General features: G+C 41.6%; 2 protein-coding genes and 1 long non-coding RNA gene across 14 annotated transcripts in view; 2 read left to right on the top strand and 1 right to left on the bottom strand.

The window, feature by feature from the left end:
• Positions 1-10,364, top strand: part of UBP1 (upstream binding protein 1 (LBP-1a)) — a 45,161-nt gene extending 34,797 nt beyond the window's left edge. For 4 of the 5 annotated variants that reach the window (XM_046938183.1, XM_004939488.4, XM_003640723.6 and 1 more), the window contains 8 exons: positions 3,184-3,287; positions 4,061-4,115; positions 4,328-4,421; positions 5,560-5,650; positions 6,155-6,264; positions 7,624-7,766; positions 8,261-8,312; positions 8,519-10,364. In XM_046938183.1, the coding sequence (XP_046794139.1) occupies positions 3,184-3,287; positions 4,061-4,115; positions 4,328-4,421; positions 5,560-5,650; positions 6,155-6,264; positions 7,624-7,766; positions 8,261-8,312; positions 8,519-8,556 (687 nt within the window). In that variant the 3' untranslated portion in view covers positions 8,557-10,364. The remainder of the gene's footprint in view (positions 1-3,183; positions 3,288-4,060; positions 4,116-4,327; positions 4,422-5,559; positions 5,651-6,154; positions 6,265-7,623; positions 7,767-8,260; positions 8,313-8,518) is intronic. The other variant, XM_046938184.1, reaches the window with a different exon arrangement.
• Positions 10,365-10,553: 189 nt separating this feature from the next.
• FBXL2 (F-box and leucine rich repeat protein 2) overlaps positions 10,554-22,608 on the bottom strand; it is a 52,020-nt gene continuing 39,965 nt past the window's right edge. For 5 of the 8 annotated variants that reach the window (XM_046938185.1, XM_046938187.1, XM_046938188.1 and 2 more), the window contains 6 exons: positions 20,527-20,657; positions 18,239-18,299; positions 16,599-16,643; positions 16,023-16,079; positions 12,889-13,105; positions 10,554-12,479 (listed from right to left, as the gene is read on the bottom strand). In XM_046938185.1, coding sequence (XP_046794141.1) covers positions 12,274-12,479; positions 12,889-13,105; positions 16,023-16,079; positions 16,599-16,643; positions 18,239-18,299; positions 20,527-20,657 — 717 coding nt within the window. In that variant the 3' untranslated portion in view covers positions 10,554-12,273. The remainder of the gene's footprint in view (positions 12,480-12,888; positions 13,106-16,022; positions 16,080-16,598; positions 16,644-18,238; positions 18,300-20,526; positions 20,658-22,608) is intronic. The other 3 variants (XM_040696049.2, XM_015281721.4, XM_015281722.4) reach the window with 1 other exon arrangement.
• Positions 17,647-18,352, top strand: LOC121109713. The gene is made up of 2 exons (XR_005857739.1): positions 17,647-17,822; positions 18,163-18,352. It is a non-coding gene; the product is annotated as an uncharacterized LOC121109713 (long non-coding RNA).

The raw sequence follows: 22,608 nt of genomic DNA, 5'->3' as shown, positions 1-22,608 counted from the left end.
CTCTTGGAAGGCCCCATCTGGAGTACTGTGTCCAGGCCTGGGGCCCCCAGTACAGGAAGGACATGGAGCTCTTGGAGCGGGTCCAGAGGAGGGCCACTAAGATGATCAGAGGGCTGGAGCACCTCTCCTGTGAGGAGTGGTTGAGGGTACTGGGTTTGTTTAGTATGGAGAAGAGGTGGTTCTGGGGAGACCTCATTGCAGCCTTCCAGTACTTGAAGGGAGCATATAAACAGGAATGGTCATGGTTGTTTATGAGGGTGGATAGTGATAGGACAAGGGGGAATGGTTTTAAACTGGGACAGGGGTGGTTTAGGTTGGATATTAGAAGGAAGTTTTTCACTCAGAGGGTGGTGACACACTGGAACAGGTTGCCCAAGGAGGTTGTGGATGCCCCATCCCTGGAGGCATTCGAGGCCAGGCTGGATGTGGCTCTGGGCAGCCTGGTCTGGTGGTTGGTGACCCTGCACATAGCAGGGGGGTTGAAACTACATGATCATTGTGGTCCTTTTCAGCCCAGGCCTTTCTATGATTCATTCTTTGATACATGCAAAGAAAGATTTTCTGTCTTCCATTTTAACTCAGTGAAACCTTTGATCAAAAGTTTATAACTTCATTCATACCCCACACAGCAGTATGTTAAAGATAGGAAGCCAGAATAATTTTCTCCCTATCAAGAATTAGTCAGTGTTCAGAAATAATGAGCACTTAGTGCTGAGACCTGTAAAATTAACCAGTGTGTATTTTTGCTGGTTGTTGCATAGACACTGGTGTTTCTTCTGTTCTCTGATGGCTTTTGACACACTTGGATTCATCCTTGTGATGGAGTGATGTTTTTCTTTTTTCAAAGTTTATGTCCAGTGGCCAGGGATTTCTGTGTTAACATCAGTAGCTTATTGGATGGCCTTTGGTTAGCTCAGTTGTGGGTGTAAGAATGTACAAAATCCCATGCTGAGTCACCACAAGTCTGTAAGTGCAGTGCAGTGGCACTGACTGCTGACTGGGGAGAGCCTGCAGCAGCAGGGAAGTCCAGCTGCTGTCTGTGATCCACTCCCCAGGGTCTGGAATTGTCATGTGGGGTGTTAGAAAGGCTCCAGCCAGCTGAGTCTTTGTGGACTTGATGCCCAGAATTTTGTCTAAACCTTTTTTCTGACCTGATAGGTTTATGCAGTGTGGGACAGTTGTGTGATTTTGAAAGCTTAAGCAGATCAGATTAATTGCTAGAAGACGCTGGAAGAATGTGTGCCAAAGCCATTTCTAGGTTTCGTGCTAGGCTTTTTTTCTACCTTGGACCATTCAAAATTAGGTATCTCAGTGTTCAAATGCTCATCCCTGCCCTCCGCAACCTATGTGACAGAAGGAAGTAGAACTGAGCCAATGGCCACATTGCGGGATCGGTATTACGTAGTGCTGCTACTGTTGCTGTTTGTTGGCTTTGAATAGGACTGAAGTACGTTTTCATGAGAAGAAAGGCTGCTTGCTTTTGGTTGGGGTTTTCTTTTCCTGAAATATCTCAAATCTGCTCCTTTCTTTCTTTAAACTCAGAGCTTTGTTGTGAAAACTTCAGCTGAGTTTGATCGAAAGAAATACGAGCAGCAGTACATGCCTTGGTTCAAAGCCTCTTCTGCCCCCAGTGCATTCTTCTGCCCCTCAAAGGAAATGCTTGCAGAACTGAATATTAAGTGGAGTAGTGGCTGAGGATGTGCAGGTTGCGTCTGTGTGTTCAGATAAACATTTTGCATTAAACTTTAGTTGGGGAGTCTCAGAAAATTAAGGAAAATGTATTTGGCTTCAAAAATATTTTAGAAAAACAGCTAATGTTACTGCGTTGAGCTTTTGTTTAAAATTATGCCTCTGGGGCGCATCATTCTTTGAGGTGAACTTTAAACTTAGCTTGACCAGGAACAACAGCAGGCAACATACAGCGTAGGAGGAAGAGTGGGTAATGCCTGAAGATCTTTGTGTGGCTGGCCCTGGTCATAGCCTAGAGGTTGGCTTTGACTGTGTGATCAGCGACAGCATGTATGCAGTGGCTAGTAAATATACTGACTTGAAATAATTCACAAAGAATTTCCTAGTTTCCAGGCTATTGGCATGTAACTGAGTTACATGTATGCACCATGCCCTAGAGCTTGTTGTCTTACGGTGACAAGTGCAGAGTGGAGTCCAGCACAGAAATGCTGTTAACAGTTACAGCCACTATTGCACTTATTTATGGTTTCCCTTCCACAAGCTGGGGGATCTTTTAAGGGAGAATCATTGAAACAAGTTTCCATTGAGTCATGCTTGTTTCTGGCTCCTTTCCCCATGCAACACTCTGATAAAACTGTGGAAATTTCTTTACTGGTGCATGATGCGCAGATCAGAAATGTTGGTGGTCAGGTATGGTGTGAGCTTGCTTTATCTTGGGCAGCTTGCTTGTTCTAATGCTGTCCTATAACATACCAAGTCTGCCCGGTTCTCATTTTTACTTAAAATGATGAATTTGCAGTGGTGCTGGGAACACTACAAGCTAGTATAATTTTGAAAGGCTTTTATCATGATAGTTTACCAAATAAGCCAGAAAAGGCTTTGACTAAGCTGGATAGCTGGCTCATCATACTCTTGTGATGACATAAATTTGTGCGTAACAATTCCAGCTTACCAAGCAACTTAGGAAAGGCAGTACATACAGCACAGTTTTTAGTCCTATAATAAATTAATAACAGTTTTCATTTAACAGAACTCAGGCTGTATTTAATTGCTGCCAGGGCGGCTATGTTAGATTGACCGGCAATGTGAAATCTAGCTTCACATCTTTCCTTACTGCTGCTGAACACCTGTTTTATACCTGCAGTGAAGCAGCCCGTTCATGCAAGGATGAAGGAAGTTCTCTGAGCAGATGGCTTGGGGTTGGTTGGTTTTAAACGGAGTAATCTGTACAGGTTCTCTGTCAGTTCCATCACTGATACCTTCATTGTTAACTGTGAAGGTGCAAGTAGCAGCTTCCAGAAAGAACAGGGAAACGCTGCCTTTGGCTGGGAGTATCTGCATGTCACGTATGGGATGGAGGGAATATGTATTTGGAATTGCAGATCAAAATTCAGTATGGAAAAACCCCCACCTCGGATCTAAGTAGAAGAATTATGCATGAAAGTAAAAAAATGTGTTGTTAAGAGAAACTGAGTTTGAATTCTTTACCTTCAGTGCTCACCGTGGCCTGATACTCCTACGACATTTGTGAACAATAGTCCTACTCCTGCTCCAACTTTTACCTCTGCTCAGCACAATACCTACAGTGTCCCAGACAGGTAACTTCCCTTTCTGTTGCCACACTAAAGATTGCACGTATAAATCAGGTATATTCAGAAGTGCCTTCTGAGTAAATCTAGAATCTTGCTACTGCTTTCTGATTTCATTGGGGGATGAGAGTGTTTTGTTTTGACCTATGTATTTATTTGAGAGTCTGACATGTGCTTGTATCACGTGTTTATAATGTAATTTCTGTTTGCTTCAACATTTGTCTTCCTACCTAAAGAATATTGGAAATTTTTCTTCTTGTCCTTTGGCATATAGCAAACACGTAACCTTGTAATGATTCTCATTTAATCCCTGTCAGTGTTTACAAACTATTTAGCTTCTTTTTTCATTAAGAACGCTCTCCCTTCCCCTCACACAGCTCACATAATTTGTGAGAGAGACACAAAAGATCTTCACGAGCTTTTTAACAGAAATTGTCTTAGTAAAAACATGTCCCATTGAGACGTTAATTAGGCTATTGCAATTAATCTCGGGTGATCAAGGAATAATTCACATTGGTATTGTCTGTATACTTCTGTAAGCCTCCTATTTTACTGCCTCTTCTGCAGTCACCCTTTAAGACAGACAGACATCTGTGTGTCAAACATCTGTGTGTCCTCCCATGACTGCTGGCAAAGCTGCTTCTGCAGTTGATAAGGTATACAGAGGTTAGGAACTGGATGATGGTGTATCGCGGTGTGACGGTCTTTCTGTCAGATATAAGTTCATTGAGTTTCAGCATATGCAGAGTATATGTTAATACTTTTTTTTTCTTCCCCTGTAGCAATTCTTCCTCCCCAAATCATCAAGGAGATGGAACCTCTCAAGGGTCTGGAGACGTAAGTGTTTGCTTCCTAGTACTGATTGTGGCTGCATTTGCACAAAGACATACCTTTGATTTATTTATGCTTTGGCATTAATACCAGTTGATGGAAAGCATTTAACCAAGGGAGGCTTCAGTATTTTGGGGTGTGCTTCTTTTTTTTTGTTGCTGTTCTTTTGTTTTGTTTTTCTACATACAAATGTTCATGTCCAGCCTTGTTTCTTATAGCAGCTTCATCCTTCAGCCACAATCCAGGAAACGCAGCAGTGGTTGCTCAAGCATAGGTTCTCTACCTATACAAGGCTTTTTTCAAATTTCTCAGGTATTGATAACTTCTTTTTTATTTATCTTTGTGTTACTGAGCAAGTTTTGTGTGGGAAATGACTCTGTAAAAATAATGTGGCACCAATATTTATCGTGGCTCATTTACTTCTTATGTGTGATTTGCTTATTAAGTGCTCAGTTTACTTAGACGAAGATCCTTGGAAAAGTTTCAAATCAGTTCTTCTTTTTCCTGGTAGTCTTCATATGTTCACAGCAGCCTAATACTGTCTGACAGATTTCCTCTGAAGCAAAAGATGTAGTGTAGCTTTTATTGTACTACTTCAGGTTGGTTTTTTATGACAGTATTTATGGGCAGTGATGGCAAATAATTCTTGCTGGCTTTTATCTGTGCATTCCTAGATCATCTGTGGATTGTTTCCATACATAAAGGCCATCTTTTTCTGTCCTCCCACTCATCGATTACAGCTACTGATTTTTCAGACTTCTGTTTTTGTTGTTGACACCCATGCCATTTCTAAGAAATACCCTTCCATTTTGTGTTTGGAACTGATTGGTATCCTTCACTGAAGCTTCCTTTTCTAAAGTAAATGCTCTGGGAAGCAGTTGGTGTCACAGCTCACTTACTCCCGGGATCACTTTAAAAAACAAAACAGCTGCTCTTGTATGGAACTATCCCACTGACCTGGATTCACTCTGCAGGCTGCCAACTTACAGACTGGGCTGTGCTGATTTAGTTATGGCAGCCTTTAGCAGCATCTGCTATATCTGGGTACAGTGTGTTAACTTGAGAATATAGAGGGTGTGATGTTTTAGTGGGGATGATTTGGACGAGGGATGATTTGGTGAGGGTTACTGCATGTGAGAAACTATCACATCCCGTTGCTCTCTGTGTTTGCACGTGTCTAAAATAGGCTCATGTATGTATCTGAGTCACTGTCTGGATATAAAACAGTCACTTGTCTCTACTAAAATTGCCTTGTAGAGTTTGTAGTTGTTAGGAGATGTGTACACCAGCATGTAACCCTGTGGAAAGCTGCTCATTGCTTCGTAGTGCTGGCTACTGCCTAGGAGCGAGTGGGCTCTGTTACTCTTGGTTTAAACAAACATACAGTTTCTTCTAAAAAATCATAAATATGCAAGAATAAACTTACTAAAATCCTCACTTGTTTCTCCAGGTGCTGATTTATTAAAGTTGACAAGAGAAGATCTGGTACAAATCTGTGGTCCAGCCGATGGAATTCGGCTCTATAATGCACTGAAATCCAGGTAAAACACGGAGACTTTGTTCTGCTGCTCCCTAGAACGTGGAGATGCAGGGAGTGAGGATTCAGCAGCTGGATGGGCCCTGAGTGCTGCCCCAGGGCTGGCAGCAGTCAGATAGAGGTTCCTGTGGTGCCTGCCCTCAGCGGCCCTGCTGAGCTGTAGGCAGCAGTGGGCTCGGTGGTGACTTGTAGGGCTGGGCACCGGTGGTGCTGCACGCTGCTAGCTTCCTGTACATGTGAATCTGTTGCCACAACACAGAGCAGCACGTGTAAGTGAGCTAAGAACAGCCTGAGGCTTTTGGGTGTTACAGGTATTGACTGCCAACACAGACAGCGTCTTGGTTGATCTGTCCTGATTGTGACTGAAATGGGCAGTCACTACTGTGAACCTTCATAGGAGCATTTCAAGTGTACTGTTGGCGTAACAAACTTACACTTGTGGCAAATGACTTCTTGTCCTTCCAGGGCAGGGAGGCATTTCTGTAAATGTGGTCTGTTTGCCTTGCAGGTCTGTGAGGCCCCGTTTGACCATCTACGTCTGTCAGGAGCCAGTAAGGAGCATACAACTGGAAAGACAAGATGCAGGCAACGGTGATAGCAGCAATGGTGCAATATACGGTATGGAACAGAGGGTCCCTTAACATACTGTTTTTGTGTCTGAGAAATGTAAAACAAGATGGGTGGGGGGGGGGGAAGAAGAACAGTGAGAAGATGAAGTTCTGTTCCTGATGTGCAGTGAAGCCATAGGAAGATGTATTCAGAAGCGCGCGGTTTGTCTGTTGACCTTAAAACCTCTCAAGGTTGAATCCTCCATTTTTCAGTCTGTTGATAAAACTTAACTGTAGTTAAACTGATCATTTAAGGGCTTCCAAGTTAGCCATGCTGTGTTATATACACACAGGATACATTAACGAGATGCATGCAGAAAGCTAGCTGGAAATTAAAGACTTAAATTCACAGCCATCTTTAGTTACGTTTTGCTGTCATTTTCTGTGCAGCTGAACTAAAATTGGTGCAGCTTGGACAAGGACAGACAGCCACTGTGTTTGTTACTCTCTTATGGCTTTAATGTTGTTTCCCTAGGAGATAGCTCTTGTTTCAACACAGATGGGAACTTAATGTTTAATTATGAGTTCAGGTCAATCTTTCAGTGGAGCTACTTGAAATTACCATTTTCTTATTGAATAGACATCCCTGCCCGCAACCAACCAACCGAAATCCCTAATGTCTGTATGGGCTGCCGCTGTATTGGTAGCTGTGTTTGTTCCATGCGAGAACTGAGGTGGAGGAGCATCTGTAAATAGAGCCCTGCCTGTCAGATATATGCTTTGCTCTGGGTATCTTCAACCTGTGGTTTGGGAAAGAAGCATGTCCAAGCGTAGAGCTGCTAAGGGCTTCCGGCACTATTAAGTAAAGATAAAAGACTCTAAATACAGCGTCAGACCAATGAGTAGCTGCTTTGTCTTACTGTGTGCCATGTTGTACTTCATCCCTGTGTCTCAGCTCCGATCTGCCGATAAGAAAACTTACTCAGACAGATGAAAAAGGTTTTTCTTTACCAGAAAGATGACAACGCACTGTCTCAAGCAGCAGTGTCGTAGTACAAGTCAGAAGTATTATTGTCGTCTTTTGAGGCACTCTGAAACGACTTCCAGAGTCATCTTCAGGTGACGCCAAAGGGCCATTAAAGCCCGCGCTGATTGCATCTTTTGCAGGACATAGGAGAAATGTGGTGCTTTCCTTCAGTGTCAGAGCAAGCAGAGACCTCTCCCTGGGCAGAGAGCTGTGCTCGTGCTGTTACCTTGAAAGAAAAGGCATGGCAGCTTGTGCTGGTTAGCGAGTCCAGGGGGAGCAGAGGAAAGGTGTCTTCAGCTTCTAACCCTGTAGGAGCCGGGTATATAAACAGTCAGGTTTTGTCATCCAGTTTTCCTTTTCCAGTTAGTGTGGCGCTTATTTATGTGTTTTCTTTTCTGGCAGTTTATCATGCAATCTACTTAGAAGAAATGGCAGCCTCAGAAGTCACGCGCAAGCTTGCTTTGGCATTCAATATTCCTTTGCATCAGATCAACCAGGTTTACAGACAGGGTCCCACTGGCATCCACATTCTTGTTAGTGATCAGGTAATGGAAATTTTATTCTTCAGGAAAAAGAGCTATGAATTCAGCAAAATGGAATTTTTTTTCTTTAATACTTTGTTGCTATTTTGTCTGTTTGGTAAAGCAACTTTGCATTTTCAATGCAAATGATCGCAGACTAAGGAGAGAAAGACCGCTGGTCTGTGCAGTTGTGAGGTGCTGCATTCGTTACTTGCTTTATATCTCTTTTGAACATGCCTGATGTCAGGGACTGCCTAAGTACACTGCTGAACATGGCTTACCCAGGGACCTGCTCTGCACAGCCGCCACTAAGAGGCTCCTGCCTGGCTCTCACGTTGACAAGTGGTATTGAAATGTTATTTGGTATATGCTTGTCGCATCTGAATGCTGGCTGAGCAAAATCAAAGTATGCAGTTGCTCGTAAAGAAAAGGCTGTTTTTAGTATCTGATGTAATGAATTATCTGCACTGGACGTACACCGGAGGGTTTCAAAACTGTTTTTTGTTGTTGTTTTTTAGATGGTTCAAAACTTTCAGGATGAAAGTTGTTTCTTATTCACCACGATAAAAGGTACGGCATCTTGTAATGATAGTTAAGAACATGGATGTTTATTGCACCACCAAGTCTCGCTTAGAGCAGAGTTTCAAGTGTCATGTTTCAGAGCAGTGATGAACCACTTCTGCATGTGGAAAGTGGGTCCATTCCTCAAAGCTTTGGTGCGTTGCTGTACAGCTGTGGTTCTGTTTATGTACGACTGACGCTGCTTTCTCTTTCAGCTGAAAATGGTGAAGGCTTCCATATAATTCTGAAGTGACGCCACACAACTGCTAGGCTGATATCCCAACGCTGAATGAAATCCTGCCTAATACGAAGATCATCCAAAAACTTAGGATCTAGCTTCACCGTATAAGATGTTTCATATTGAAAACACAAAATGACCTTTCTAATGAGCTGTTTGATAGGTGAACTTTCTTGTCACTGCCATAGCTAAGTGTCCTCATGAGAGGTATAATGCCATGACAGCTTATGTACAGGCATGGAAGACAATGTAAGCACAGGTGCTTGCCCTTCACTGAAATAAGGCAAATTACGGCCAGTAGATACAGTTTCTAGAGGTGAAACACTTTTGCTTCTCTATTGCCTGTATCCAGTTGGAGATGAATGTAAACTTATTTGAGGGCATTTACCTTTCTGTGCCAGTTTGTCTGTGACTTGCTTGTACCTTACGCTGGTTTTATTTTTTGATGTTAGCAGAGCACATATTAATCTGTGTGGAGATGAGTAGTTAAGCTGATAGTGATCAGGTCGTCGGGTCTCAGAGAGTAAAGCTGTCACGACAGCTTCTGTGTAAATTGTGTATAAGAGTGTATGTAAGAAGTGTAAATGCCAGAATAGGGCTTTGAAGAAGTCCTAGACAGATGCAATATATGCATGCAGCAAACTGCATTATTAATAGTACCTTATTGGAGGGATTAATACAAATCCTGTGGGGTACCGAGTAATTGTGTTTTGCTTTAACAAACTTAATGGAAAAGAATTGCCTATGCATCCTTTATTTTTAATTTCCTAGGCTCTCTGCAGAGCACCGCTGCAGTTTAACTCTTTGCTTGTAAAGCGTGGGGTTGAAACACGCGCAGTGAGGTGGATCGTTCTGACTTCACGCAGTTACACTCACAGGGGAGGTTAACCCACAGGCACAGGGGGCTGCTGCTGCTTTCAGCACCACGGAGCAGCCGGCTTAAGGAACACTAAACGCGCACCCTGGGAGCCGCCTTAGCAGCAGGTAAACCCCTGCTGGAGTCGCTGTTATGGACGAGCGTAGTACCTTTTCTGTTGACTTTTCTTTGCCCTCAGATCCATACTGTAAAGCTGGTACAGTGCCTCCTCCATCCTACCGCATTCTCACTTCACTCTGAAGCAGGCGATGGGCTTTTTCAGCATTTTGGCTACTTCTTGTAAAGACGTGGCACAGCATTTCCTATGTTAACGTCGTTCCAGCTGTTTATAGGTACTCGAAGGGAATACTAAAGAAGGTATTGAATGACGGTTTCTTATCTGTCATTTTGTGCCTTTAGAAGTTTCCACCTTGTTCTCTGGCTTAAAGCTTGGCAATACTTTGCTTTTTATGCTGCAGTGTTTATTGTAAACAACTACTACAGCATGTAAAAAAGCAACTTTGTTTTTTTGTTCCTTTCATACCTGGCTGAAGCGCTTAGCAGAAAAGCTTTTTAAAACTGTAGCATTTTGAAAATGAAAATTCATCAAAGCTAGAATTTTCTTCCTATTCTTTCTGCACTGAAGGTAACATTTTCTGTACTTTTCTGCCTATTATAAATTAAGTTGTTCATCTTGGGGTATTGTTTGGTCCTTGTACTTTCTTGAACTGACAATGGTCTTTTCAGCTCAAACCACATTCAAATCCAAATGTTGTTTTATGAAAGATTGATTGGAAAGTATCCAAATATCATCTAATTTTAAAGAATATTGAAAGTTGTACAGTAGTTTGTCCGGCTCACTTGAAATTGGAATTAAATTATGGCACCAGCAAATTGCTTTTGTTTTTTAATAAGATGTACACATTTCAATTTAAGTATAATAAATGTTTTTCAATAATTTTGTAAACACGTTTTTCTTTTTATTTGTCTTTTTTTGGAAGAGTTATGAGAGATACTTCTGTTAAGAGCTGGAGGCTGCAACACTTCCTCTCACAGAGTGGTTGGTGAAGGTAAATAACGGAGGCAGGGCAGCTCCGTAGTTGATCCTGTTTCTAAAAGAAAGTTTAAACTGGAAAAAAGTCCAAAGAAATCAGTATTTGACATCAGCTGATTGTTTATTGAAGTGTCCTATACCGGAGTAGGCTCCATTTGTTTTTGTACATCTTTAATGCAGTGGACATACTTACAAGGTTCATTACGTTCTTAAAAAAGAAAAATGAGCCAACAAAAGGCAACACATTTTGACAGAGGGGTACCAATGACTTCCCTGGGACAGTGGAGAATAAAACCTGCTTGAAACTCTCCGTTACAGCAGTGCCTTACTGGAAATTTAAGTCTGATTGTAACAACACTCTACTACAGTGCAAAATGAGCCCCGATTGATGGGCTTATTCTGCAGTAGAAAAGAAAAACAAACACATACTGCAGTATCATGGTATTTATCCTTGAAGTTGAGATCTTAATTTACCATCCCCATCACCTGTGAGTGGGTGAAGCAGGAAAGTAATGCTGTTGGTATCCATAGAGGTCTTCATGTTCACATCACTTTTAAAAAGTAGTTCTGAATTTATGAGAAGATGCCAGAAGGCTCCAGTAGGAGCTTCGCTGATGGCTTTTTTAATGAAGCCAGTATTTCTGTTAGGTTTCAGTAAACACGCAGGCCCCAAACTCTTAAAACATAAACACACACAATCAGTCGTAGGCAGAAAAGCTTTCTGAGCTGTTGAGTAGTTTATCTATCTCAGATAATTAGGTTGCTGTATATAAAAAATGCCCTGGAAAACTAAGGATGAAAGCATGGCCTCAAGAGTTAATACTTAGATTTTTTTTTTTTTGTTATTCTTCAGAAGTTGACGGCTTCTTTAATAACCCAAATGTGAAGAGTTTGCCTTTGTGCATTTGAAAACCACTGGTTTGGTTCAATTCCTGCCCCCAGATCTATTTGCCCATCTGCATCTCTGCAATACACAGGACAAACAGCTTGAGCTGAAGTCCCCGTTCCATCACAGTTCCTGCAACTTAACGTAGCTTCCATTCCTCACCTCAGAAAAGCATGAGCAGTGCACCCCTCTTCCTAGAGCTGCTCCGTCCTTCCATTACAAACCAGGAGGTGACTGAGGACACAGTAATGGCATTACAGTAAGCACCTTGGATGGCTGTGGCAGCCCATCTCAGTGGATTTCCAACCCCCTTTTTAACAGCTGATGGCATAGGGCATAAAACGTGCTTCAGTGATGGGCAAGCTTTATCCTAACTTGTAGTTCAACTGAACCAAGTTCAAAAATTTGAGAAGTATTTATATAGTTAGTTATCATGAGGTACAATCTTTACCTTTTGACATTACCTATTATGTCCTGTTAATGTCATTAAATGCAGTGCTGGATCATGAAGAAGTATAAGCTGTTTTGCTGGAAGAGCACATGACTACCTTGCATTTTTGGTCAACATTTGCTAAAGCTGATTTGTCCTTAAACCTGGTATTTAATCTGCCACCTATATTACAGAACAGCAGGTTCAGTTTCATCCCGTGACTGACCTGAGCCCCACCTTACATCAGAGCTCATGCTGAGTAGTGCTTACAGATACAAACTGAATTCCACATTAGTGAACGTTCACCAAATACCGTAAGGCTGAAACGCCCCCGCGTCATACACAGCACTTCAGTTCTCATGCCAACAGAAGGAAGGAGTCACTAGCACAAACCGAAGCATCACCAACTTAATCCACATCTGAACATTACAGTAAGACTTTTTACCTGGAAAAAAAATGCTCTTCTCGTCACAAAACTGGATGACCAAACATCACCATTATAGCAGTCAGGAAACCAACTCCTTCCACTGACTCGCAGTCCAGTTCTTTTCTTCAACAACAAAAAAAAACCCAAACAAAAAACGCTGTGTGGTCGCACTCTGTGTCAAAGAATAATACAGCATCTGCAGAGGCGCTGTCCGCTCCCTCCGACCGAAGGAGGGGGAGTTACTGGAGCAAAGTAGGCATGCACTTTCACATGAGGTCGATGAGCCTGGGGATGAGAAGTCTACATTTTAGTGGGAGAGAAGCAAGCATGACATAGCCAAAAATGAGCTCTCGTTAAGCTTGGCTAACTAAAAAGCATCATCAAACTCTCCAACCTCTTCTCCCGACACACAATTCCTGCATTCCAGCTGCCTAAATATACTATGTATATGCACTGTAGAGATATAAATACTCACAGTTCCAATAGCAAAAGCACCTAGAGTTATAAGCAGGCACTTACTGCTGCTCATGTAGAAAAGCTGTGTTCTGTGGGAACATAGATGGGAACCTAACAGAACGAGCTCAGATCCTGTTCCCCTGCCCTCCCTTGCCTGGGACACCTACAGGACTACTCCCACAATCACAAGAAGTATCAGTGGTGTGGGTGCTCCCTCCAGAAGAGGCCCACACAGCACCTACTCGGATTCTTTTGATTCCAGCCCGCGTGACTTGCTGGCAGTCATACAGCTCAATTCTCTCCAGGTTGTGGCAGTTCTCCAGGTGTTCCAGGGTCACATCAGTGATGAGCAGGCAATTATCAAGCTCCAGTACTTGCAGCCGCTCGTGACCACACGTGCTGTTGCTCAGATGAAGAATCCCATCATCAGTGATCAATTCACAGTGAGATAAGCTCTGAAACAGAGGTAAATGATATCAACACCATTTTAAATGAATCAATCCTCCGGTCACCAGCAATCATCTTCAGCATCTTTCACTCCAGTGGTTACAGTTGCAAAGAATATAAAGTTTAAACCCAGAACCATAACAAAAGAATCAGTTTACTGAACAGAAGAAGGGCTGTACTTCATTTTTAACTTTGCTTCCAAGTGAGTAGTAGAGCTTAGGAGTCCAAACAGGTGCATCACTGGCCAACCCCTCAACGCCCACAGCTTCTGATGAGTGAGGCAACGTATTGTGTACCTCAGTCATCAAAAGGTCCAAACAGCACATCCAGGGTGCCAGAAGCAGGAGAATTTAAAGGATGATCAAGAACACGAGGAGTGTCTTTCACAGCTACCATAATAGATTCAGTTTTCATATATGCACTGAGTTTATATAGATCTGCAAAGGAGAAGGGTGAACCAGTAGACAGAAAGGATGATCAGAGATGGCTCTCTGCAGCTGTCCTCTTTCCTTCACTTCTGGCTGATGCCATTTTATACACTAACCAAGAGCAAGCAGCCAGCAGTGACTGAGCAACGCCACAACTGCTGTGTGCTGCCTCCAAAAGGTGACAGAAATAATAAGTAAGTTTGTCCCTGTCAAAAAGCATTTTATCTTACGTTTACATTCTGTGTGTCTATTAACTCTTCAAGTACTTAAGTTCTCTCCTATATCCACTTCCATGTAGGATATCTCGAGCATTTGAACTGGCTCACAGTCTGGAAACAGTCAGCAGCTGCAGGGTTAAAAAACATTTCTAACAGCCCCGCCGTTTCAAGGAAGGACAGGAGCTGTTGGCACAGCAGCAGCCTGATGGCTAATTAAGAGTTTTCCATCCCAGGAAGTAAGCAGCTTATAAAATTCAGCTTTCCTGAGACACCATATTTGGTGCTGAAAGAACAACACAAGATGTACAGTTCACTTCAGAGGACTCCGTAAAACAAATATGCAAAACTGTCCGACTTCATATACCTGTGAAGAAGTGTTAGAAACATGGAATTTCCAAGATTTTTGCTTGAAATCTTTAGAATAAGGATACAGCCATTTTTTACAAAATCAACACATGTTGAAGATTGTGTATAAATCAAATACGGCATGATATACTGTGCCAGTAATAAACAGTGTGATAAACAGAGCTGAAGAATTCAACTGTCTTTTCCTCTCTGGGTCTATCCATGAGTGCTTCACAGTCCGTCTCTACTGATCTGAATGCACAAAACTCAAACAGATCCACTGGAAACTACTTCTCAAGTCCAGTAACTAAAAAAGCATTAGTGAAGATGTAACGGTTGTAATACAACAGTGCTTTCCCTTATTTCCACAGTCTAAGTCTCTAAACACCAAGAAACAAATCCAATGTTGTCTTCTCCAACTTCAAAATACTTGTTTAAACTGCAAGTACACTTGGACCTGTGCTAAGCCACAGCCACACAACAGTTCACAGACCCAGCGATAATACATGATTTCTCTTACATGAAATCTAAAGCATCAGGATTATTTCATGTAGGTTATCTGACTTGAATACACATCCTTGCTACACACATCACCGAAAAAGTAAGCTTCTCTGGCTCCTCTATAAAGGTGTCATTTTACCACTGCCACACGTCCCCATCTGTGGGCTAACAAACAGAGCGAGGTGCTCATCTGTGTTAGCAAACAGCAGCAGGTTAAGAAAAATACTTGAAAATTATTCATTTTTATGATCTCTCTGGTGAAGCACTGGCAGAACTGGTGCAAAAGGTCTCTTGCAAGTATGGTATTGTCCCAGCTATCACCAGTAAAGACATATCCATCGCAGAAGCACAGACCGTGTAAATGACTCCATGGCTCCTGACAACTCTGGTTTGGCTTAATGTTAAGAACTATGGAACAGAAGTGAGGTGGGACAATGAGCAAGCAAAAATAAAAACCATCAGCAACAAATACTGAATATGTCTTTCTTTTAAAAGCCATCTCTCCCCAGGTTGCTGCCTTAGTAACACTGAGCTGGAAAAGCCAATCATAAGACAATTCACTTAATGAAGCAGCAAGCCTTCCTTTAATCCCATCTAAGAGCAGATTATAAAGATACACGTTCTCACAGGTACATTCCAAGTAGTGTGTAAAACATCTACACTTAACAGACAACTGGCCCTAAACAAAGGAGCCACTCTAAGGACAATCTAGCAATTAATTATGGGGTACCTTGGCTAGGGAACAGCCAAACTCTCATCACCTGAAATTGTTCTGATGTTCAGGAAGATGTAACCAACCACTCCCTAGGAAACAGATCTTTGCAATACAGTAAACAGAGTGCCCCTCTGACAGCATCCCAGTCCTCCCTGATCTCTTTGGAAAGGTCAAGAAAACCTTCTGTCCTTTAAGTCCCTGGGAAAAGCCGCATGTGTGCAAAACCGATTACAGAAATGGATTTATCTTCACTTAGTGATTTTTTTGCTGCTGTTTATTCAAGATTTGACTTCGGTCTACAACTTCAAGTGTGCCTGCACCCCAAGGAAACCATTACTGAACACACAAGACAAACTGTAAAGGCTCTAGGTGCTGCAAATTGCCCACAAAAACTCTTATTTCAATTGAGGAATCACATATGAAGGATATTAGCCATAAAATATAAGCTTTCTGGTTATACTACTCTGGTTATTACTCACTAATTTGATAATCTTTTTTATCAAACAATGAATTTAAATACTTGGAGTAATCCGCTTCTTACAGAGTAGGAAAGCCTAAAAAATTAGGAAATTTCCATTTTTTGGACAGACTTGTACTACTCGAGAGAAGTTTTGTAGCTAAAAAGCAGACAATCTGTTCTTTATGTCAAAGAACCACAGGGATGTTCTAAGAGTTGTATATCAGGTGTTGAAGCTCACAAACAAAATGCTACACTTACCAATGCTTGTAGTTTAGGACAGTGTATAGAAAGTTGTATCAAGGTGCTGTCAGTTATCTAGAAGTAAAGAACAGCAACAAACAGTGGTGAGGTTTGTGCATGTGGGGGCAACAATCACGTAAGATATCCCTTCCTTTAACAGATTAAAGCCGTTCTTTTTCTCCACCATACACTTCTACAGCAAACACCCCATCACCTGTTACTCATAATGTATTTCCTTGTACAGAATTTCTACGTAATTACTCCTATTTACTCTCAATACCACAGCACTTACCCCCCAAATCCCCTCCCCAGTCAAAACAAAAAAACAAAAACCAAACCACCAAAGCAAATTTAATTCAAAGTGCTGATGTTTCTGGAACAGGCTGACCACAGATGCTGGAGACCTCTGGAGACATGCAGAACTTGCCCGGATGCTTCCCTGTGTAACCTCCTGTAGGGAACCTGCTTCAGCACGGGGTGGACTCAGGGATACCCAGAGGTCCCTTCCAACCCCTACGATTGGGTGATTCTATGCTGTTATTGGCACTACATTCCCACACTCCGTGTTGAATAGTTTTTGAAATGAAATCTCACCAAAACACATTCTTCCAAGTCCATCTTCTCCAGCTCGTGGCAGTTCTAAAATAAACAAAAAACAGCTAAGATGAAATAAAACAACATACAGATGTAAGACAATGCACGAGGTCAGTGATGTGGGAAAGCACCATCTTCAAGAGGAAACTGAGCTAAATCCCTTCAACTATTTGACCACCGTCAAGGAACAGAAGTTAAAAAAAAAAAAAAACAACCCACAAGCAATACAGCATCTCCCTCTCAAAGCCTTTACATTTTCAGCCTTTTCTCTTAATGATGTTCACCCTTCTTGCCCTGCAAGATTTGTTTGTGTCATCAGCACTCAGCCACCCCTGCTTTCAGCATTCCTCTCTTGGGGGGATTCACACCGATGGCATTTACAGCCTTTGTATTCACGTTACCTCATCTGCATGCAGATGAATTCAACTTCTGAGTACATCAACCTGCATCTAACCAATCCCAAAGACACCACCGCCTCTGAAACAGCTCTTTACCACTGAGGCTTTAGAATGAAGCCTTAAAAACAATTTGTTTTGCTAGCTGAAAATACTAAATACAGAGTCTACTTTAAGGCTGGGAGAAAGCTGCACTTCACATTGATTACTTCTTTTTCTGAAGTGATAATTCAAGCAATTTTCCCAATATTCTTAGAGACGCTGGTCGCTTCTCACTGCTGACAGGTCGAGGGGAAATGGCCTCAAGTTGCGCCAGAGTAAGTTTAGGTTGGATATCAGGAAACACTTCTTTACAGAAAGGGTTGTTAAGCACTGGAATAGGCTCCCCAGGGAGGTGGTTGAGTCACTGTCCCTGGATGTGTTTAAAAAGGTTTGGATGTGGTGGTCGGGGACATGATTGAGCGGAGGGTTGTTAGAGTTAGGGTAGTGTGGTTAGGTTGTGGTTGGACTCAATGATCTTGAGGGTCTTTTCCAACCTGAGCAATTCTATGATTCTATGATTCTATGATTCTAAGTGCTTTGGATACCTGATCATGACTAACTTCAAGGAAATGATGTCACCTTGTGACCTCACAGCAGAACACGCAGTGCCACACTGCTCAGACCAACCCTCGTTACCAGCAGGCACAGGAGGGTACTGCTTAATTGCAGCTCACACAAGCAGGCTTGAAGTGACAACTGAAAGACCCAGGCTGCAGTGGTGAATGATTAGAAAACCACTCTGTTTAACTGCTGTGGCTGGAAAGATTTTCATCCATGCTAAATACCAGTAATGTAAATTAATCCTACTTACACAGTATATTTTTGTGCTCAGGTTTCCTAAACCAGCAAGTATACGAGTGTAACTTCAGGCAGTTGGTACAGTCAATATGCTTACCTCTCCACAGCGCGAATCATGGCACGAGTGCTCATAGTTTGTAGCATATGGCTGAAAGCATTTTGAAGATTCAAGGGATGCTCACAATAACCTACTATATGATGATATTTTTGGATGCAAATATGATGCAGCTCTAAGCGCAGTCCAGAAATAAAATAAACGTTAACCCTGTCCCCTCCCCTCCAATGGACTCTTTCTAATTGATTTTTCTCTTTGTCATATTCCTTCCCAGCTGGACAACATCAACTCACAGCTGCTCAGCAACAATGAAAACAAAGTGAGCTCTAACTTTCTGAAATGACCCTTACCCGTGCTAAAAGGGTAAAACCAGCATCTGTGAGCTGAGAACATCTTGCAGCTTCCAAAATCCTGAAAAAGTTGGAAATGGTAAAGCAGAACATTAATACAGGGGAAAGCAAGTGTATTTGAGATAGAAGCCTGTTGTGTGCAACTCAAAAGCTCCTAATAGCAAAGGCACATGCCTATTTTTCACACTGATTGGCAATTAATAAGCATTGGGCAGACTCTGGACCCAGCTTATCAGAAGATTCTAATAGTCACAGAACAGACTCAAGAGCAATCCTCAAATCTTCTCAACATTTAGTGAAAAACAGTGTACATAATTACAGGCTTTTTAACCTCTTAAGTAAGTTTTCTCAAGAGTTAGCAGAACCGTGTGGGAAAATACATCCTGAGTTAAGAAAACATGGGTAAAGACCATATCTAAAATGTGTCATTTAAACACAGGATGCTGGGAAGCCACTGAACTGAGAAACCACTTACTATCAGGGCTTGTGTGCAAAGCGTTGTGCAGCAACCTACCAGAGGGCCAAGAGCTTAAACCTCAAAGCCCAGAGCAAAAAACCAAGAAACTACACCACCACCACTTTAAAGAAAATAACACTGTCGGCTAATCTGAGAATCACCTCGGATAACATTTAGGACAAAGGAAAACAAAAGGAAAAAGCAAACAAAGAAAACCAACAAACCCAGCATCACAAAACGACCTGAGTCTTTGTCTGTATGTGTTACCCCTTCTTACTTCTTTCCACATTTAGTTTCTTCTAACCCCATTGAATGAGTCCTCAACCACATTACACATCTGACATTAAAGAGTGAGAAGACACATACAGCGTGCACAGCAGTGAAGATTCTACTTGGAGCACATCCGGTTGAAAATTTCTGAAGATGACTGAAGTGGGGGGATAAGAAACCAGAAGACGGGCTGGCTCTTCCTGACAGAGGGTGTGCACTCAGCCCAAAGAGTCTGCAATTACATTTCCCCTTCCCTTTCAACCTAGTTTGTAAAAGCATCCGTACCACCTGTCCTCCCATCACACACTGCTCTGCAGTAACACTGCAAAAGGTGGAATGTCCTTTCCGCTGTTCCTCTTCACGGTGGCCGCCTTCCCCCTTGTGGCACAGCCGAGGACCAGCAGCTTTCATAACAAAGGGATGCTTCCCACCAGGAGTAACTATTTTCCGTTAGGAAGATATTATTTTCTAGAGAAAAACAATTCTAGCTACTCTTGTACTTCCCCTGGAAAATCTGCACAATTAACGGTGCTTCAGACTTTTATTTCCCACGTGAGCTGGGAATTGAGAGAATTGGAGAAATGAAAAAGTCTTTTAATAACAGCAAGGCTTTCTTATGGAACACAGTTAAGCGTGTCAAAAGATTACTTGGCCCCAAGGAGAAGCTCTTGTAATTATGAATGGTAACGTGAGGGAGATCATCACTCCTCAACTGTCTCAAGGAATGGTTTTCTGAAGCAACAAAAGCTCTTTTGTCACTCCATGAGCGACAGGAACTCTGCACATCAGCACACTGCACACTGGCTACTGCCATCCCAATGGAAGATCCAGCACCAGAAACGTGCAAAGATGGAGACAAAACCAATACTTTAACCCCACGTTGTAACTCGCTGCTCTCAAAGTACTTTAGATTCTCACACTTGCTATAAAAAGACTAAGAAAGTGGCTGGAGAAGAACCAGCTCCAGAAAAGAAAGTCCAGCCAGCTCCTGATCCTTTATTATCCAAAATGCATCCCACAAACACCGGAGACCTCAGTGCTTGCAGACATTAATGTACTCCATATCAGAGTTCAAGATTGCCACGATGCACTACAGAGCATAAGAATGCATATATAACAAAACCTGTACATATAATATTCAGATATAATTTACCCATTTTTTGCAATATAAATAACTGCATAAAACCACAAATACCCCAAGATATACTACAACTACAGACTTTTTTTGTGAGGTGAAAGGTGTAATAGGCTTCATCTTTTTCTCACTTGGTTCATAATATTCAGCTAGAAGAAGTGAACTTACAGGATCTACATGTTTATTTGTCACATATTAATTCTTCTTTTTCCTATATATGATAGACTACATTTGTTCCATAGCTACACTGAGGACCAGCCTTTTAGTTTACATTCAGCTGATACCTCTAACTTAATGTTTTCATTGTAAAGGTAACGCACAGCTAAACCAAACTCATGGGTATCAGCTGATATCTAAAGAAGTGAAACTCACAGACCAGGTCAGTAATAACACGACATACACACAACATGCTCATGAGATACTCACTTCAGCCTCGGGCAGTTTAGACCAAGTGCTGTGAGAGAAGCATCTGTAAGGTTGCAACAGCCCGAAACACACAGTGACTGAAGTCTATGGCATCCTCTACAGATTTTTACAATACCTTCATCTGAAATTTGCTGCAACACAGAAGAAGTTGAAATTACTGTTACTCACTTGTCTGACAGGAACAAAAATCAAGTCACAGTTCTGAACTTTTTGTCACCCTGTATATAACCACGGGCAACCTGTGGATTTTCAAGCAAAAAATGCCATTATGATAACATGCTTATTGATCACATTGAAAATAATCAACACAGACGATTCTTTTTCTCTCTGCATTTTTCTAAACATAGAATACTGCTCAAATGCCATCTGAAGAACAGAGGGAGAGTTCCTTCTTCTCGTTTCTCTTTTAATTTGCATTTGCTTTATAGTTTTCATACAACACTTTTTTTAATGTAGTTGTCATTACATGAAATATCTCGCTCCTGTTCAACGGCAGCAGAATCACAACTACAGAAACTATTCTGCAGTCAACAGTAAAAATCCTTCACCTGCACTCAGACTCAAAGAATGGGGTTTTCATTTCTCAAAACCGTTCTGTAGTTGACAGACTGAAAAAAGCAGTCTTTCTCAATCTGGAAGATGAAGAAAAAAAAATCTCTCTGAAAAAGGCAGCAGTCCCACGTAGTCCCAACGCAGCTGTGCATAAAACAGCAACAGGAACCTGATTATTGGATGCGTGTGCAAATATTTGTTTGTTTACAGGTCCTCTGTTTTGGAAAAAGCGTTCCTTCTTCCACTCATTCCAAGAACTTTTCTGCTGAACAGCGAATCCTTCATGGCAAGGCAAGTCTTATTTCCTGGACTAACATTACTCTTGCAATGGTAACAAGGTCCTCTACCATATTTCAAATTAAAAGTACACACTTCTTTTATAAGCCTCCCACCTACGTATGCTAACACTACCATAGCGTTTTTGCTCTAACCACTACCACAAACATCACCTTTCAAAGATGGAAACAGGATGGGAAACCGCAGTTCAGCACAGAAGGATATCACCTTACGTTCCTCCCCCAAACATTTCAATATCAGTAGTTTAAATCTGCCAACTTTTCTCTCAAATAAAGATTATTCCAGATACAAAACTAGATTTCTTCTCATTGTGGATCCAGGACTTGCATCAGCTACAAAGATAAGTTTTGATTAATACTTATAAGATCATCTTATCAATGGTTACAAATATCTAAAGGGTAGGTGTCAAGAGGGGCCAGGCTCCAGGATAAGAAGCCCAGCAACAGGATAAGAGACAACGGGCACAAACTGGAACAAAGGAAGTCCCATATGAACATGAAGAAAATCTTCTTTACTGTGAGGGTTACAGAGCACTGGAACAGGCTGCCCTGAGAGGCTGTGGAATCTCCTTCTCTAGCAACATTCAAAACTCACCTGGACACTTTCCTGTGTAATCTCTTATAGGGAACCTGCTTTAGTATGGGGTTGGACTGGATGACCTGCAGAGGTTCTTTCCAACACCCGTGATTCTGTCATCTATGTGACAACAAATATACCGAACAAAAAATAGTCCTGTGAAGCATCAACTGATGAAACAGATTTCAGTGCTGGAACTCAAGCCGATTTTATGGCATGTTCCAGCAATAAAACTGTAAGCAACTTTCCAAAAGGAAAAAAAAACCTAACATTTTAATTATTTGAAGGTACATAACAAAAAATCTAAAATGCTAATTTATTTAAAACTTTTCTAAAGATTATTTATAGATGAGCAGTGATTTAACTACATTTCAAGCCTACAAGATCTATCTCACTCCTAAAAAGTTAAATCAGAAATAAAAAGAAGCAAACGTAATACAGCAAACCTAAATTGTATGTATTCTAAGTACAATTTGAATAAACATGAATGATTCCCAGTTATTTCATTAGAAATGAAGGCCTTCTTTCATTGCTGTTGAAAAAGCATGCCCTTCTGCTATTTAGATGGTTCTGAATCATTCTCAGTTATGATACCAATAGATTTTACTCTCCATTATGTAGCTCACAATATGGCTTCTGCTCAATTAGAAATCTTAA

Source organism: Gallus gallus, chromosome 2 (genome assembly GCF_016699485.2).
Source record: "Gallus gallus isolate bGalGal1 chromosome 2, bGalGal1.mat.broiler.GRCg7b, whole genome shotgun sequence".
Taxonomy (NCBI): domain Eukaryota; kingdom Metazoa; phylum Chordata; class Aves; order Galliformes; family Phasianidae; genus Gallus; species Gallus gallus.
The sequence above is the reverse complement of the archived record's forward strand: the minus strand, read 5'-3'. Positions and strand labels throughout refer to the sequence as shown.